The 17,884-nt window shown below is 55.3% G+C and overlaps 1 protein-coding gene across 2 annotated transcripts; it reads right to left on the reverse strand.

Moving 5' to 3' along the window:
- Positions 1 to 420: 420 nt before the first annotated feature.
- On the reverse strand, positions 421 to 17,490 carry MAG (myelin associated glycoprotein). Of its 2 annotated transcripts, XM_084771089.1 has the most exons (12): positions 17,349 to 17,490; positions 15,105 to 15,161; positions 14,127 to 14,199; positions 13,636 to 14,004; positions 11,480 to 11,776; positions 10,847 to 11,104; positions 9,163 to 9,423; positions 3,094 to 3,381; positions 2,317 to 2,413; positions 1,896 to 1,995; positions 1,574 to 1,618; positions 803 to 940 (listed from the first exon to the last, which is right to left on the reverse strand). In XM_084771089.1, exons 3-11 carry the CDS (start codon positions 14,170 to 14,172, stop codon positions 1,586 to 1,588), a joined length of 1,749 nt encoding a protein of 582 aa, XP_084627215.1. In that variant the 5' UTR covers positions 14,173 to 14,199; positions 15,105 to 15,161; positions 17,349 to 17,490; the 3' UTR covers positions 803 to 940; positions 1,574 to 1,585. The 2 variants fall into 2 exon arrangements, with proteins under 2 accessions (XP_084627214.1, XP_084627215.1); XM_084771088.1 differs by lacking the exon at positions 1,574 to 1,618 and having other exon boundaries at positions 421 to 940.
- Positions 17,491 to 17,884: the final 394 nt, after the last annotated feature.

Genomic DNA, 17,884 nt, shown 5'->3' on the forward strand with positions numbered 1-17,884 from the left:
AGCAAAATACACATACAATGAAACAAATAAGTCTTTAAAGACAAACAAATGAAGCTGGTGTGTGGTGGCGCACGCCAATCCCAGCACTCGGGAAGGAGAGGCAGGAGGATCTCTGTAAGTTCGAGGCCAGCCTGGTCTACAAAGTGAATTCCAGGACAGCCAAGGCTACACAGAGAAACCCTGTTTCAAAAAACCAAAAAAACAAAACAAAACAAAAAACAAACAAATGAAACAAAAACAAAAACAAAAACAAAAACCACAGAGCCTTTCTTGCCTAAGTTCCTTATGGTTGTGGGATTTTCCCACAGAAAATCTCAGAAAAGTAATTATCAATGTTGTTTTTGTCCAGTGTTTTGTTGCAGCAAAAAGAAAAGTTACAAATATACCCCCTTTCCTCCAAAGGATAGGTCTAGACTAGTGTTTGACATCAGGACATTTATTTCATGTCCCTTTTATACAGGTCCCAGGGCCAGGTAAGGGGGACAGGAGACCAGGAAAGGGGTAGCAATAAATAACACGGACAGACAGAGCACCCCAGAGCACCCCTCTTAACAGCTGAGGTTAAAAAGAGGGTAGAGGGGAGCTATAATGTGGGCATGGGGTGCTGGCAAGGAGGGACAGCTGGGGAGGAAGGGGAGGCCCCTAACTATCGCCCGCCCCGCCCCTTCCTGCCCCCGGCCCCACTGTTTTCAAGAGGAAGGGGAGCCCACAGCCAGTGGGGGCCAGCGAGGGTCCTGACAGGGGTGTGAGCCACGGAGGCCAACCCTCAGCTTCCTCACTTGACTCGGATTTCTGCGTACTCAGCCAGCTCCTCCGTCAGGGTGTAGCTGTCCTTGGTGGGCCGTTTCCCCAGGTCCGAGTGGGAATAACTGAGGTCCAGTCCTGAGGGTTCCCCCCGAAGGCCCAGCAGCCTCCTCTCAGATCCCAGGCGCCTCTCGCTCTACAGAGAGGAGAAGACGACCCATCACCAAGGTCCTCTCTGACCTTTTCCATCAAAGACTGGGGGTCCTGGCACCTTTTTCTCAGGGGTCACCAGCTTAGGGTGCTCCACAGTCATGAGTCCCACTCGGGGTAGAAGGCTTTGCAACGCTGACACCACGAACACCAGTCTTCTCATTGCTAACCTCAACAGTTGTCTAGGAATCCTAGGCTCCAAGACGGCCTCTTTGAGAAATTAACCTTAGAGGGTGCATGACTTAACCCCAACACTTCTCTAGGTGAAATCTTGGTTGGACCACCCTTTTGGAAAGTTAAACCTTTCTCTCTTTGGATATGGCAGAGTTAATTTCCTCGGCTGAGGAGATCCTGGTCCCCCACCCCCACCCCGTGACGCCTCATTTCCCCAGTGCTGATACTCCTATCCCCCACCCCACCAGCATTTGGACACAGGATAGGGCAGTGGCCACAGACAGGAAAAAAAGGAACAGCAAAGGGACAGAAGAGGCAAGGCCAAAGCTATTGAGCAAGGCTGGGATTAACCAAAGACGCCTGGCTGAGACACACACACATGCACACCAATCCCAAGGCCCAGCTAGGGCCAGGAGGCTGGCACACTGAGGCCCCCGGAACCTACCTCCTGGGGCTCTCAGTGGCATTCCCGGGTAGAGACCTCTCTGGACTATTGAGGAAGGAAATGTAGTCACAGGCACAGGCAGAGAGAGGGCGGGCTGCCCAGGCCCTACCCCCTCAACCCGCAGCCCCCCCCTTCCTGCACAGCTTCAGCAAGGGGTCTCCTCCCCCAAACTCCAGCCCCAGTCCAGCCCTCCAACCTTTCCCTCCCCACCAGCCCATGAAACTGGCCTCCCTTCTGCCCTGGCCTCACAGACCTCTCCCACCCCTACCTTGATACCTTGTCATCCCTAGCTAACTGGGAGCCACTGGGGTGCGGCTCTCACCTCATACTTATCAGGTGCCCCAGAGATTCGGAATTCTGGGCTGTACAGGACGTGAGGGTTGTCTCCCGCTGAGAAGCTGGGGCTCTCCGTGACGTTCTTTCTGCAGGAAGGCACGAAACATCAGTTTTGCTCGGGGACAGTTTTACCCAGGGGCCACCCCCTACACACACACACACACACACACACACACACACACACACACACACACCACACACGCCTTCCTCTCTTCCCTACATCCAGGGCTGCTGCGCTTGCTGACAGGCAGGGAGCACCAAGCAGGCCAGGAGGCCATTGTCCGCGCAGCATCTGCCCTACTAGCACATACAGAACCAACCCCTGCTTGCTCACCCCAGCCTTCCACAGTCTCCTACCAGCCCACTTGGAGACGCCACACCCCCACATCAGCCTGGCAGGCACTCACTTTCTCCTGGTCTGTGTGATGTAGCACACGATGGCAATCAGGATGGCAAAGGCGACCACAGCACCCACAGGCCCGATCTTGGCCCACATCAGTCGGTCTAGGGACAGAGAAGGAAGGACCAGGAGGCATGGTTGGGTTCTCAGGGTACCCAAGAAAGTCAGACGCCACGTTTTCAGGCAGCCTCTGTTCACCACTTACAAAGTGAGGGGCGTTTTGTTTTCTGTCTCGCTCCCTTTTTTTAGTACTGGAGTTTGAACTCATGGCCTCCCAAGCCCTGAGTAAATGCTTGACACCTGGGTCCCAGTCTCTCGCTGGGGGATTCTAGGCAGGGGGCTCTACCTCTGAGCCGCGCCCTAGCCCCTCACTGGGGGATTCTAGGCAGGGGCTCCACCACTGAGCCAGTTACATTTTTTTTTCTTTTTTTAATTTTGGTTTTTCGAGACAAGAGTTTCTCTGTGGCTGTCCTGGACTCACTTTGTAGACCAGGCTGGCCTTGAACTCACAGTGATACGCCTGCCTCTGCCTCTGCCTCCCGAGTGCTGGGGTTAAAGGCGTGCGCCACCACCGCCCGGCAACCAGTTACAATCTTACTAAGTTGCCTGAGCGGTCTTAGAACTCAGCCTTCCCATGTCACTGGATAACCTCTTTCACTGTCTTATTAGCCTACGTAGCTGGCGCATGCTCAGTGGCTTGATCAGCTCGCGTAGGGATGGAATGAGACAAGAACCCCCCCCCCTGGCTTTCCTGTGGCTCCTACCCCCAGGTCACATCACTCACGTGCTCCTTGGAAGGGCAGCTCGAGGCTCTGGGAGCCATAGAGGTTCCTGGAGGTACAGATGACCCGGGGTGGGGCCTGGGCCTGACCCCGTAGCGTGAGGATGCTGGTTAGCAGGAGGCCGCTGCGCTCTGAGTACACGAACTCCCTCTCGGTTTCATTTACCGTCACGTTGCGGGAAGGCAGCTCAAAGGCCACCGAGGGTTCCGGGTTGGATTTTACCACGCATAGGCACTGCACCGTGTCTCTGGCCGCAGCGCAGTGTGACTCCAGCAGGATTATGGGGGCAACTGCAAGATCAAAACCAAAGTCAAGGGTTAGGCTGGGCCTCCAGAACTCCTTGGTAGGAGCAAGGCCAGGTAGGTGAGCTGGTTCTGTGTAGATCCTGGCCCAGAAACGTGGAATTCCCAACGACTCTGCAACCCTGCCCACTGCGTGTTCTCCCTTCATACTAAACACACCTAGGCAGCAACCTGGGCCTTCATGGGCCGCGTTAGGGTAGGTTAGATCACCCCAAGCATTGACATACACTAGCCAGCACTCGGTGTGATAGCTCACGCCTTAGTCCCAGCACTCCAGAGGCAGGGGCAGGCAGATCTCTGTAAGTTCAAGGCCAGCCTGGTCTACTCTGAGAGTTCCACGGCAGCCAGGGCTACATAGTGACCCTTCGGGCTCAAACAAACAAACCCACCAGCCTAGACCGACATCCGTACCACACTCAGAGAGCACCAGAGCCCCTGTGCTTGATGAAAGTCATGATGAGATTCAAGAGAGATATAGACTTAAGTACAAAATGGCAGGATCTCAGAAAGACACTTGCTTCCCACTCTGTACCTGAGGAAGGCACCAAGTTCTAACAGAAACATGCATGAGCCACTGTGACACCCAAGGACTCTTTTTTTTTCTCCCATCACCCCAACTTTGGTTTTTCAAGACAAGGTTTCTCTGTGTAGCCTTGGCTGTCCTGGACTCACTTTGTAGACCAGGCTGGCCTCGAACTCACAGCGATCCTCCTGCCTCTACCTCCCGAGTGCTGGGATGATTAAAGGCGTGCGCCACCATGGCCGGCAAAAATTTTTTTTCATTTCTTTTTCAGAATAGAAGTTATATTAGAACATTGAGAGACGCTTTCTGTTTGTTCTTGAGACAGAGTCTTGCTATGGAACTCTGATTAGCCTGGAGCTCTGATTTTCTGTCTCCCAAGTGCTTACAGGCTTGAGCCACCATGCCCAGCTAAATGTGTATGTGTGTGTGTGTGTGTGTGTGTGTGTGTGTGTGTGTATGTGTGTGTGTGTGTGTGTGTGTGTGTGTGTGAGAGAGAGAGAGAGAGAGAGAGAGAGAGAGAGAGAGAGAGAGAGAGAATTGTGCATATATGTGCAGTTGTGCGTGTATTGATGTATGTGCACGAGGATGCCAGAGTGTGTATTTGGTGTCTTTCTCTATCACTCTACACTTGTTTTTTTTTGAGACAGTGTCTCTCACTAATACTGGAGCTCACCAACCGGCTTGCCAGCAGGTCCTTGGATTCCTCCTGCCTCTGCTCCTACTATTAGGATTACAGGTGTCTGCCATCACAAATAGCTCTCCTCTTCTTCTTCTTCTTCTTCTTCTTCTTCTTCTTCTTCTTCTTCTTCTTCTTCTTTTTCTTCTTCCTCCATGGGTGTATGTAATTTGAACTAGGGTCCTCACCCTTGTACAGGAAGCACACTGAGCCACCTCCCCAACCCTTAAATTATACTTTAAGACTATGTTCTTTACCTGTCTTAAGCCATCTGACACTTCTCTGCTGGTTCTAGACTACGTGCTGATACTGAGTAAATTCTGACCCAAATTCACTCTCACGGGCCAAGACTGTCACAGCGCACTGACTATACTCATTTTTGAGCCCCGAGGTATGGGCCAATACAGTGATGGGCAGAAAATCACCGGAGCCGATACATTTGCACCAGGGGTGGGTATTCCAGCTGGAGTCTCAACGCACATGTCCGAGCCTGCAAAACGATAGGCCCCACGTACACTCTGCTCACCACAGTCGTGCGGGGTCATCTCAGCCCCAAGGAAGTGAGTAGCACCAAGTCTGAACAGTAAAAGAGGATTCCAGAAAGTTCCTGATACACTGTCATTCAGGGCACCACAGTCAGCACTCTGGTGGCAGGTGTCCACTCAGGAACTTAGCAAGAGTCTGTTTCAAAAATGAAGCTGGGGTCCCTGCCTAGAATCCCCCAGTGAGGGGCTGGGGTGTGGCTCAGTGGTAGAGCCCCTGCCTAGAATCCCCCAGTGAGAGGCTAGGGGTGTGGCTCAGTGGTGGAGCCCCTGCCTAGAATCCCCCAGTGAGGGGCTGGGGTGTGGCTCAGTGGTAGAGCCCCTGCCTAGAATCCCCCAGTGAGGGGCTGGGGTGTGGCTCAGTGGTAGAGCCCCTGCCTAGAATCCCCCAGTGAGGGGCTGGGGTGTGGCTCAGCGGTAGAGCCCCTGCCTAGAATCCCCCAGTGAGGGGCTGGGGGTGTGGCTCAGTGGTAGAGCCCCTGCCTAGAATCCCCCAGTGAGGGGCTGGGGTGTGGCTCAGTGGTAGAGCCCCTGCCTAGAATCCCCCAGTGAGGGGCTGGGGTGTGGCTCAGCGGTAGAGCCCCTGCCTAGAATCCCCCAGTGAGGGGCTGGGGGTGTGGCTCAGTGGTAGAGCCCCTGCCTAGAATCCCCCAGTGAGAGGCTGGGGTGTGGCTCAGTGGTAGAGCCCCTGCCTAGAATCCCCCAGTGAGGGGCTGGGGTGTGGCTCAGTGGTAGAGCCCCTGCCTAGAATCTCCCAGTGAGGGGCTGGGGTGTGGCTCAGTGGTAGAGCCCCTGCCTAGAATCCCCCAGTGAGGGGCTGGGGGTGTGGCTCAGTGGTAGAGCCCCTGCCTAGAATCTCCCAGTGAGGGGGACCCCTGGGTAAAACTGGTACCTCACCTGTGTATTGAATCATGTCAAAAGGCTGTATGTATTCAAAGAACTGGGCTTTTAGGGATGCCTGGCTGTGACATCCCAACTCTGCCATCTACTGGCTGCGTGTGGGCAGTGCGCCTTCAAATAGGTACCCAGAGATGGAAGGAGTCGCAAGGAGCCTGATGGTGCACGCCTGTGAGGGATTGTTCTTAATTGAGGTAAGTGAAGACAGGAAAACCCACCCTGAACATGAACCACACTTGTTCATGAGGTACCCACCCTCCAATGAATGAGAGAGAGAGAGAGAGAGAGAGAGAGAGAGAGAGAGAGAGGAAGCACACAAGAGCTTGGCATTAACTCATCAATCTGTGCTCTTGACTATGCTTGTGATGTGACCAGCCCCTTCAAGTTCCTGTCAACATGATGTCCCTGCAATGGCTGGATATGGCCTAGAAACACGAGCTAAATGAACATGGCTCCCCCCAAAATCGCTTTTGTAAGAGTATGAACAACATCTACACGGAAGACAGTTAGATATCCACGCTGGCCTCAGGCTCCCTAGGTAACCACGGTAACTTTCGGCCTGCACTGCCTGGCTGCTGGGATTGGGGGGTGGGGGGTGCTACCACGCAAGGTGTATGCAACACTGCGGATGGGACCCAGGGCTTCATACACACTAACTAGGTAAGCACTCTCCAAACTGAGCTACTTCCCCAGCCCCTGAAGAAGGGGGAGATGCTGTCAGCTCATAAGCAGCTGTGGGGACTCCAAAGACATGCAGATGAGTGCATATGAAATGCTTAGCATCCCAGACTAGCATTTACATCTGCATAGCAAAGAACAAGCTTTGGCCACAGTGACAAACACCCACTTAAGTCCCAAGGAAAGGCCAATAGAACAAAACGATGGTGTCTAAGAATGCATAGGGCTCCTTAGTTTCATCCTCACAGTCTTTTTACTTGTGAGGTGTTTTTTGCCATCTCTTTTTGCAGAAAAGGACCTGGGACTGGGCGTGTGACTCAGTGGTAGAGCCCCTGCCTAGAATCCCCCAGTGAGGGGCTGGGGGCGTGGCTCAGTGGTAGAGCCCTTGCCTAGAATCCCCCAGTGAGGGGCTGGGGCGTGACTCAGTGGTAGAGCCCCTGCCTAGAATCCCCCAGTGAGGGGCTGGGGTGTGGCTCAGTGGTAGAGCCCCTGCCTAGAATCCCCCAGTGAGGAGCTGGGGCATGGCTCAGTGGTAGAGCCCCTGCCTAGAATCCCCCAGTGAGGAGCTGGGGGCGTGGCTCAGTGGTAGAGCCCTTGCCTAGAATCCCCCAGTGAGGGGCTGGGGTGTGGCTCAGTGGTAGAGCCCCTGCCTAGAATCCCCCAGTGAGCGGCTGGGTGTGGCTCAGTGGTAGAGCCCCTGCCTAGAATCCCCCAGTGGGGGGCTGGGGCGTGGCTCAGTGGTAGAGCCCCTGCCTAGAATCCCCCAGTGAGGGGCTGGGGGCGTGGCTCAGTGGTAGAGCCCCTGCCTAGAATCCCCCAGTGAGGGGCTGGGGCGTGGCTCAGTGGTAGAGCCCCTGCCTAGAATCCCCCAGTGAGGGGCTGGGGGCGTGGCTCAGTGGTAGAGCCCTTGCCTAGAATCCCCCAGTGAGGGGCTGGGGTGTGGCTCAGTGGTAGAGCCCCTGCCTAGAATCCCCCAGTGAGGGGCTGGGGTGTGGCTCAGTGGTAGAGCCCCTGCCTAGAATCCCCCAGTGAGGAGCTGGGGCGTGGCTCAGTGGTAGAGCCCCTGCCTAGAATCCCCCAGTGAGGAGCTGGGGGCGTGGCTCAGTGGTAGAGCCCTTGCCTAGAATCCCCCAGTGAGGGGCTGGGGGTGTGGCTCAGTGGTAGAGCCCCTGCCTAGAATCCCCCAGTGAGGGGCTGGGGTGTGACTCAATGATAGAGCCCCTGCCTAGAATCCCCCAGTGAGGGGCTGGGGTATGGCTCAGTGGTAGAGCCCCTGCCTAGAATCCCCCAGTGAGGGGATGGGGTATGGCTCAGTGGTAGAGCCCCTGCCTAGAATCCCCCAGTGAGGGGCTGGGGGCGTGGCTGGGTGGTAGAGCACCCTCCGACATGCATAAAATCCTGTGTTCCATCCTCGGCACTGTAAAAGCTGCAGTTTAGAGATCGGTGCTGTGGGCCAGGCAGAGCTGAGAAGGAAGCCAGGGGAACTTGGAACAATGAGATGCCTTCTTTGTTCAGTAATTCTTGGACAGCTTGAGGAAAAGGATTAAAAACTGGGACTTGGCTGCTACCATGTGTAGGGACCACAGGGGTAAGGTTGGGTGGAGCGGAGGGAGTTGTCCACAGAGAGGTCAGGCCAAGTGTTAGTTGCCAGTATAATAGTCACTTCCACTTCCAAGGTTAGCTTATATATGTGTCCTTAGCATTCCTCGGACAGCACTGTATCTGCTAACAAGCTCGGCATCCCCTTTGGTCCCATCCCCCACCTCCTGAGAGCACATCGCAACAGCTCACTGTATGAGCTCAGCGTAGTCAACTCTAGGCAGTGCAGAGTAGAGCCAGATTGACTGGGTTTCTCTCTCTCTCTCTCTCTCTCTCTCTCTCTCTCTCTCTCTCTCTCTCTCTCTCTCTCTCCAGACAGGGTTTCTCTGTGTAGCCTTCCCTATCCTGGACTCGCTTTGTAGACCAGGCTGGCCTCAAATTCACAGAGATCTGCCTGCCCCTCTGCCTCCTAAGTGCTGGGATTACAGGCGTGCACCACCACACCCGGGCTGGGTTTCATTCTCAAAATCTGCCATTCTTTAGCTGTGTGATCCTGAGCAAGTGTCCTAATCCCTCGGGGCCTCAGTTTACTTGTCTATAAAGTGGGCATTTGATGTCACAAAGATGAAACGGGTCCCTGCGGCTCATCTTAACTCTATAGAGGAGCAGTAACTGCAGGATCCTGAACTCCCATGGTCAAAGGCTGCTCGCACTCCCAGGACTTGGTGTCCTGCTATGGGAGTTTCATTTTCCTTAGTGTGGATTCAGCTTTCCTGCTGTTCCTCCAGCTTTATCCGGTGTCAATTGGCTGTGGGGACGGACGCATGGGTGTCTCCCAGTCATCCAAGTGTCCCCACTAAGCCACATGGTGAAAGCGTCTCGGGCAGGGTGGGGGTTGGGGGGAGGACACTTACACTCCACAGACAGGTTGAAGGCGGTGGCTCTCTGGCCATACTGGTTCTCAGCCACGCACCAGTATTCCCCATCGTCCTCGGGTGTCACCGCAGGAAGTTCCAGCTGCAGCTGACTCTCGTAGATGACCGTGGCCAGGATCTGCTTTTCTTTGAAGATGGTGAGAATAGGGTCCGGGTTGCTCTGTGTGGAGCACAGGATGGAGACGGTCTCCCCCTCTACGGCCACCACTGTCCCGTTCACTGTGGGCTTCCACGGTGCATCTGGGGGTGTTGGGGAGAGGGGCAAGGCAAACTATCAGACCCCCTGGGAACTGCTCCATCTGCTGGCCAAGTCCCACCACCAACAGTGACCCCCTGACACCCCCCATCCAGTCCTGGCAGCATTACTTACAGGAACATTTACGTTCTATAGGCAGAGTGCCTGACTTTTTTTTTTTAAATACTGTTTAATTGTTCTTTTACTTTTGAGTCAGGCTCCTGTCACACAGACCTCACCGGTCTATTATTTCACTATATAATCCAGACTGGCCTGGAACTCCTGGCAATCCTCCTGTCTTGCCCTCCTGAATGTTGGAATTACGTGTGTGTGGTCTGGGAGCCTGTCTTTGGATGCTGGCACTACCTACCCCTTCCCAGCTGTGCAGACCCCCATGTCTTGTTTTGTTTTGTTTTGTTTTGAGGCAGGGTTTCTCTGTGTAGCCCTGGCTTGTCCTGGACTCACTTTGCAGACCAGGCTGGCCTCGAACTCACATCGATCCGCCCGCCTCTGCCTCCTGAGGGCTGGGATTAAAAGTGTGCACCGCCATGTCTTAATGTTGGGACTTTGATTCCAGCCCCATAGAATAGGGATGATCACCCAACGCTGGGCGAGACCCTGCAGAGTGGCAGGCACTGCTCTAGCTGAGCAAGTCCCTTATGGAAAGATTCTATGTAAGGAAATGAAATACGTCTTCAGCCAGAGGATTTGTGCTGTCAGAAAAAAAACCAAAAACCAAACCAAAACACAAACCAAGAACCAGGTGGTCATGGTTCTAAGGAGGACGGTGAGAGAAGGCTTGAGTGAGCTGAGCAGGAGGTGTAGGGGGTGCCAGGGCCAAGGGCATGTGTGTGAGGCAGTCACGGAGTGCTGAGTGAGTGAGCACTGGCTGTGACTGTCTTTATTATCCCCAGGCCTGGGCACTGTGCCTCAGTACATATTTGTGAATGAATGAATGGATACGTCCATGAGTGGCCTGGGCTTGATTCTCAGTTAAGTGTCCCTGCTCTGACAACATCTGTCTCCTATTACAACCAGGTCGGTGCAGTGGGGTCTCCTCAGCCCTCCCGTGAAACGACTGCTGTGGCCAGCCAGATGGCTCATCCGGGGAAAGAAGTTTGCTGTCAAGCTTAATGACCCGAGCTGATTCCTGGGCCCCCCCTCCCTATGGTGGAAGGCCAGAACTGAACCCCACAAAGTTGTCCTGTGACCTCCACACAGCTTCCTGGTGCGCTCACACACACACACACACACACACACACACACACACACAAATGTAAAAACTCTGATCTACAACTGTCCTTATTTTAAGTACGTTGCTGGTGATTAAGGCCAGTCCCTCTGAGCAACGTCTTTCCCAAAGTCTTGTTTCCTGCGGGGGGGGGGGGGGGGGCGGGGTGTCTATGGATGCCCCGGGTGAAGACTCACACATGACGCTCAGCTCCACCGTGCGGTTGTCCTGGCCATAGGCGTTCTCTGCCAGGCAAGCATAGACGCCGTCCTCCCCCGGGGTCACCTCCTCCAGATCCAAGTACAGGCTCTCTGCCACTGCTTCCCGCAGCACCATCCCATCCCGCATCCAGGTCAGCAGCGGAAGCGGGTTGCTGTCAGCCCCACAGAGCAGGCTGACGTGGGAGCCCTCAATGGCCTCCACAGAGGAATTCATCTCCACAATCACTGGGGGGTCTGAGGCCCGGGGAGGGAGGGAGGGGGGTAAGGCGGAGGGTGGTCAGCTAAGCAGATCAGATCCAGGCCCGCTCTACGAGCCCAGGCCCCGCCCCCAGGCCCCACCTTCCAGGCCCCTTCTCTGGGTCCTATTCCTACCGGACCCACTCACCCACCAGACCCCTAGCCTAACTCAACCCCAGCCCCCCCCCCCCATTTCTCCTTGCCTGCTCAACCAGCCTAGGCCCTTCCCCACCCCAATACACCGCCCACCAACAAGGCTCCGCCCCCAGCCCCCTCCCCACCCGAGCCCCGCCCACCAGATTCCCTACCCTGCAGCTTCCTGTCCAGTCTCTTCCAGCCCCCGCCCCTGCCCCAACCCGCACCCAGGCTCACACTTGACGTCCAGACTGGCGTAACCCTCGAATTGGAAGGTGGTGTTGGGGAAGGCGGCCTGACAGCCCAGACGGTGGCCGTTGGCCTCTCTAGTGGGCACAAAGTGTAGCAGCGACACCTGCACCCAGGTGCCTTCATCCTCACGCAGCCGACCCAGCACAGCGGGCTCCCCGAGCCCCTCGTAGCCCAGCCAGCTCAGTTCTGGCCTCAGCTCCGGGCAGTTGTCAGGCACCATGCAGCTGACCTCCACTTCCCTTCCCGCCACCACTTCTGGAGGCACCACGATGTTGGGGCTGTCTGTGTAAGAGGAGGAGGAGGAAAAAGAGAGTTCTGGAAGCAGTCTCGGGCCGTAGGCGTGACCCACCTGTCCAGCTCCACTCCTGGGACCTCCCCCACCCTTTCTTGGTGTTGGTCACGCTTCAGCGCCCCCCCCCCCAACGCCAAGCACTGCACAGAGCCTGTCAGGCTGCGAGAATAAAGTGACTACAGTACTAAAACAGGTGCTGTTATTTTTCCCACTTTGCTTAGGAAGACGTTGAGGCCACAGATACAGAAGTGTAAAACTGGCCTCCAGACCTTGTCCCTTGCTTCTGTGGCATATGTGAATTCTATTTCACTACATTCCTCCCTTGGTCCCTGTGTACGTGCCCTAACCCTGGGTGAGCCGCTGGGTTGGAGAGAAGGGGGGATTGGCAGGGTGCGGTGTGTATATGTGAGTATGTGATATTGTCCTGTTTGGTCAATATCAACTCGATATTGTGTCAACTCGAGTCATGTGAGAAGACGATCGTCAATTGAAACGGGGTCTCTATCAGATTGGCCCGCAGGTAAGTCTGTGAAGCCATTTTCTTGATTAACGATTGATATAGGAGGATTTAGCCACTGTGGGCGGTGCCATCTATGGGAAAGCGGTCCTGGAAGGTCTAAGAAAAGTTGCTGAGGGCCGGAGAGATGGCTCAGAGGTTAAGAGCACTGGCTGCTGTTCCACAGGTCCTGAGTTCAATTCCCAGCAACCACGTGGTGGCTCACAGCCATCTATAGTGAGATCTGGCGCCCTCTTGTGGCCTCAGGTGTACATGCAGGCAGAGCACTGTGTACATAATAAATAAATAAATGTGAAAAAATAAAAGTTGCTGGATGTGAGACCGAGGAGCGAGCCAGTAAGTAGCATTCCTCTGTGGCCTCTGCTTCAACTCCTGCCTCTGGGTTCACGCCTTGAGTTCCTGCCCTGGATCCCCTCAGTGATGGACTCTGACCTGAGTCTTAATTGAAATACACTCTGTCCTCCCATGTTGCTTCTGGCCCTGCATCTATCACAGTGATAAATGGCAGACTAAGACAGGCATGCTATAGGCATGTGTGTGTGTGTGTGTGTGTGTGTGTGTGTGTGTGTGTGTGTGTGTGTTTCTGCGATCCACGCATTCTCTGGTGTGCTGTATGTATGCTATGTGGCGTGGTCTCTTTTGGCCTCAGGGCTGTATGCAGCCTGACTACTGACAAAGGCCAAAGCCTGCTGGGAAACTTAGCCTAAGATCTTTAGTTAGGGATGCCACTCAGAAATTAGGCAGCGGACACCGGGCGTGGTGGCGCAGGCCTTTAATCCCAGCACTCGGGAGGCAGAGGCAGGTGGATCGCCGTGAGTTCGAGGCCAGCCTGGTCTACAAAGGGAGTCTAGGACAGCCAAGGCTACACAGAGAAACCCTGTCTCGAAAAACCAAAAAAGAAAAAAAAAAATAGACAGCCAGAGTCCCTAAAGCCAGGCAGGGGCCTGTATTTTAATTGCCAAACCTGGCCATAGCTACCTACAGATTTTCCCCCTTTTCTTTTCCTCTTTCTTTTCTCCCTCTCACCTCCACATCCCCTCTGTCTTTAACTCTAATTGCCTCTAGAACAAGATGAGCAACCTCAGAGGGCAGCCAGACTACTTAGGGTCCGCCATGTTGCTGTCTGCCATCCATGTGGCTCACATGAACACTGGGGGTTTGCATCCAACTAAGTTGACCTCTTCTGGGTCAGTCATCCTGAGACGGTGGCCCTGGCGTCTCGGACACCCACCTGCTCTTTCTGCTCCTCCCACTTGCCCTTCCCGTTCCTCTCAGCTTCCCACGATGGCTGCAGCCCCTTGGAGCCCACCCAACCCTGGGGGACCGACTCACTGATGATGTCCAGGACGCTGTGCTCGGAGAAGGTGTACTGGTTGTAGCCGCCCAGGTCCCCTCGGAAATAGTATTTGCCTCCCAGCTCTGGGCTCAGCATGCTGAGAAGCAAGGTGCAGTTACGTAGGCCCAGGTCTCCCAGCAGGCGGCTGCGGCCCTGGAAGCTCTCATGGACCACTTGCGTGCGGGACTTGAAGACCACTGGTGGGTAGTTCTTGGGGTAGGGGCTATTGAAATACCAGACGCCGTGCACCACAGCTGGTCTGAGCTCGTCAGGGAAGTCAAAGCGGCAGGGGATGGACACACATGTGCCGTCGAAGGCTGAGATGGACGAGGGCATCCAGGCACCCCAGTGGCCTCCTCGAGAAGCTGTAGGTGGGCAGGAGCACAGAACTGAGGGGCGGAGCTCACCCCACTGTCTCCAACAGTTGCCATCAGGGGCCAGTGAGCAGGGGATGTGGCAGCTGGGGAGACGTCTCCCCAGGCGTTACCTGAAATCATTATCCAAAACAGCGGCAGTGTGGTGAGGAATATCATCTTGTCCCGCACGTGAGCAAGCTAGGGCTGCAGAAGGACAAGAGCGAGGGTTTAAGAGGCCACAGGGGGCCAGAGAGATGGCTCAGCGGTTAAGAACACTGTCTGCTCTTCCAGAGGTCCTGAGTTCAATTCCTGGCAACCACACGGTGGCTCACAGTGTAATATGATCTAATGCCCTCTTCTGGCATAACAGGTGTACATGCAAATAGAGCACTCATATACAATAAATAAATAAATAATCTTAAAAAAAAAAAAAAAGAGGCGCATGACTTTAATCCCAGCACTCCGGAGGCAGAGGCAGGCAGATCGCTGTGAATTTGAGGCCAGCCTGGTCTATAAAGCGAGTCCAGGCTACACAGAGAAATCCTGTCTCAAAATACCTAAATAAATAAATAGGCATAGGAGTGGGTACTGGGCCAAGGTTAGCAGCTGCTGTCAGTCATAAATGCAGGGCCTTGGTGCCTCATTCTGCAATGACTGCCCCGTTCCCGCCCCCCATCCCCAATTCTGCTAGTCAGAGCTGAGTGCCACAAGCAAGGCATAGCCCCCAGGCTTGAAACTAGTCATCCAGGGGGAGGCTAAAGCAAGTTTGCCAAAGTCACGGAGCTCAGGCAGGGGCACAGACACCTCATCGTTGAAGCCAGTACTCCCCTGCCTGTAGAATAATAGGAGCAGCTGTTCCTCAGTGGGCACTGGGGCACAACTACTGTTTGCATCTTAAAGCCCAGAGGGCTGCACAGCTTGCCCCAAGGCCAGTCACACAGCTGGTCTGCAGGCTCAGCGGCCATGCAGCGCTGCCTCTGCCTGGCAGTGGCAGGTTAGTAATGATCTAAGCGGAAGCACCCTTGCTTCTCCGCCCCTCAGAGTTCTTCTGCGGCAAGATGTGGGTTATCCGGATGAACAGAAACATTGGTATCTCATTTGCTCCTCACCTCAGTGTCCCTGAGTGGGGAGTTATCTCCTGATTCCACTTGGAGTGCCCAGTCGACCTACGACACAAGTCACACAGGAGTTAGGTGAAAGTCTGAGCACCCACCACCCTGCCCTTCTGTGTGTGCTGTGGGCGGCGTCCCCGTCGTAAGACTATCCGTGTGGTCTCTGGTACCCATGGATACCCAGGATGCTCCCACATAGCTTCAAAGATACTGTACCTCCACAACACCCGGCCCCCCTCAAAAAAAAAAGCTGGGGTGTGGGAGAACCGTGGGGAGAGAAGAGAGTGGCAGCTTTGGGACGAGGGGAGCAGCCAGCGAGTGGTGAGTGGGGTGAAGGAGCAGATGAGGCCTGGGGGTGGCAGGCAGGGACCTCAGCCCCATCAATGACTGGGTTTCACAACATCAGCATTCCCGGCGTGCCCGTGTGAATTCCTGCCGCCCTCTCCCACCCGCAGCAGGCCCTGGGTGTCCCCACCCTCACCAGAGGCCCAGTAGCCAATACAAAAGAGCCCTGTTCCCTTGGGGGTGTGGGTTGCCCCATCCTAGGGACCTCCAGGGGGTAGGTGGAGTGTGAGTGAGAACTTGGTCACTCCTGACAGGCCACCACGAGGGGCCAGGAAGAGCCAGAGGAGATGGCCCCTTGCCCTCCTTCCACCACCCCCCCCCTCCACCCTCCCCACCGCTGCTGGTCTGTGGGTCGCTTGGGACTGGAGCCAGGATTTTGAAGTAGCTGCTTTTCCCGGCCTTGGCTACCCTCTTCCCACAGACGCAGCCGCACGGCCAGAAACATGCAAACACTAGTAGGAAATGTGACAGCCAGCAAGAACCGACTCGCACAATGGAGATTCCGAGATCCATGAGGACACATCCCTGTCCGGAAACCCCTGTGTCTACAGAGAAGCATTTGGCACTGGCCCGCCTGACTGCCCTCAGTCTTGGAAACGCACATCCCGGCAGTCATGGCTCTGACCGTCATTCACCTGCACGCACTGAGGTATGACTACAGAGAGCTCCGCCCAGACGTATTTATGGGCGCAGGGCAGCTGTGGCCCTGGCACCTGTGGTTGGAAGGAAGAGGCAGAGGCGATACCTAGAGGTGAGGGCCAACAGTGCAGGAGGAGATACAGCATGTACGCTGTGCTTTCTCCGCTGGGGCAGATTCTGGCCTTGGGGTGTGGGCGCAAGGAACGTCAGCTAGGACAGTGGCCTGAAGCTCTCTGGAGAGTCACAACGCTAACATTTGCGAAACAAACAGATCCCATATATGTAGGGTTAGATTTCCACTGGAGACGCCGGGCATGGTGTCTGTCAGGACCACCCGCCATGCCAGAGCTTGGGAAGGCAGGCAGGAGGATCAGGAGTTTAAAACCAGCCTTGGCTACATTACCAAGCTGGAGGTTAGCCTGGGCTATGAAAGGCCCTACTTCAACAAACAAAAAGAAATCCAAGGGAGGGGGATGGGGATAGGGAGAGAAAAAAAAAAAAAAAAAGCACACCTACAAAGTGTAATGAAAGTGCAATGAAAAAAAAAAGTTGAGGAGCACTAATACGGATGGCTACAAGCGGGCGGCGGGCACACGGGGACACACACACACACACACACACACACACACACACGGACACACACGGACACACACACACGGACACACACACACACACACATACACACACACACGGACACACACGGACACACACACACAGACACACACACGGACACACACACACACACACACATGGACACACACGGACACACACACACACACACACACACACACACACACACACTCCCATCCTCACTGTGTACACCCAGGTGTTCACAGCCTGCCAGCCTCACCCACATCCACACGGTGGATCCAAGTATCCGATGGCTCTGCAGCAAGCACCCCTTTCTCCCCCAGTCCAGATCACTGTCCCATCTCTCCCAATTTTGGGAACCCCAGGGGGGGGCTGACATCGCAGAAGCTGCCACTGTCGTGAGGTGTGTCCATAAGTGAGGTTCCTTTGTTCTCAAAGCTCCACTGCTGTCTCCGCTAAGATCTCAGTCCATTCCAAAGCAGCACCCTGCCCCGTTCGAAGTGAGTGACCAGCCCCCCACCCACCCCCTGTGCCCCGCAGGTCACAGTGACACTTCTCTGCTTCTTGGCATACCTGGCCTTGCACATGCCCTGGCCACCAGTGCTCCCGACCCCCTGGGGGTGTTCGCCCCTCCTTAGCCTCAGCCCTCTCTATCTCAGTACTTACTTGGACGATCTTCGCCCTCTGCTCCGTTGGCCCCGGCTTACAGTCCCTTGGCCTCCCAGGGTCTAGGCCCCCACTTGCCAGCCCCTCCTCTCCCCCTGGGTGCCAGGGGCCGCCTGCCTCCAGGGCCCAGCTCCTCCCTGCCCCTGGGGGAGGGGGCACAAAGGGGCCCTTGTCACCACAAGGCTGGGACCGGGCAGCCTGTCCACTGGGTCCTACTAGCTCCTTCCTGGAGAAGATGGGGGGGTCTGCCTTGCTCCTCCCCCCCTCTCTCCATTAATATACACCCTCATTTTATGTTTGGGGAGGTAGGTGTGGCCTCGTCTTTCTGAAAGTCCCAGGCTGAAAAGGTGGGACCTGTTGTCCTCGAAGAACTGGTGGCACCATTGTGACCTTGGTCTCAAGAGGCCAGTAGAGACTGGTTGCCAGGAGGAAGACACACACTATCTCCCCCTTTAGCTCCAGAGTCACCTCCACCATGTTGAGAGTCACCTCCTCATGTCCCCCCTCCTGGCCTGTTTCCCCCTTGCCGCTTTTTG

This window comes from Acomys minous (assembly GCF_964271855.1).
Source record: "Acomys minous genome assembly, chromosome: 20".
NCBI lineage: Eukaryota > Metazoa > Chordata > Mammalia > Rodentia > Muridae > Acomys > Acomys minous.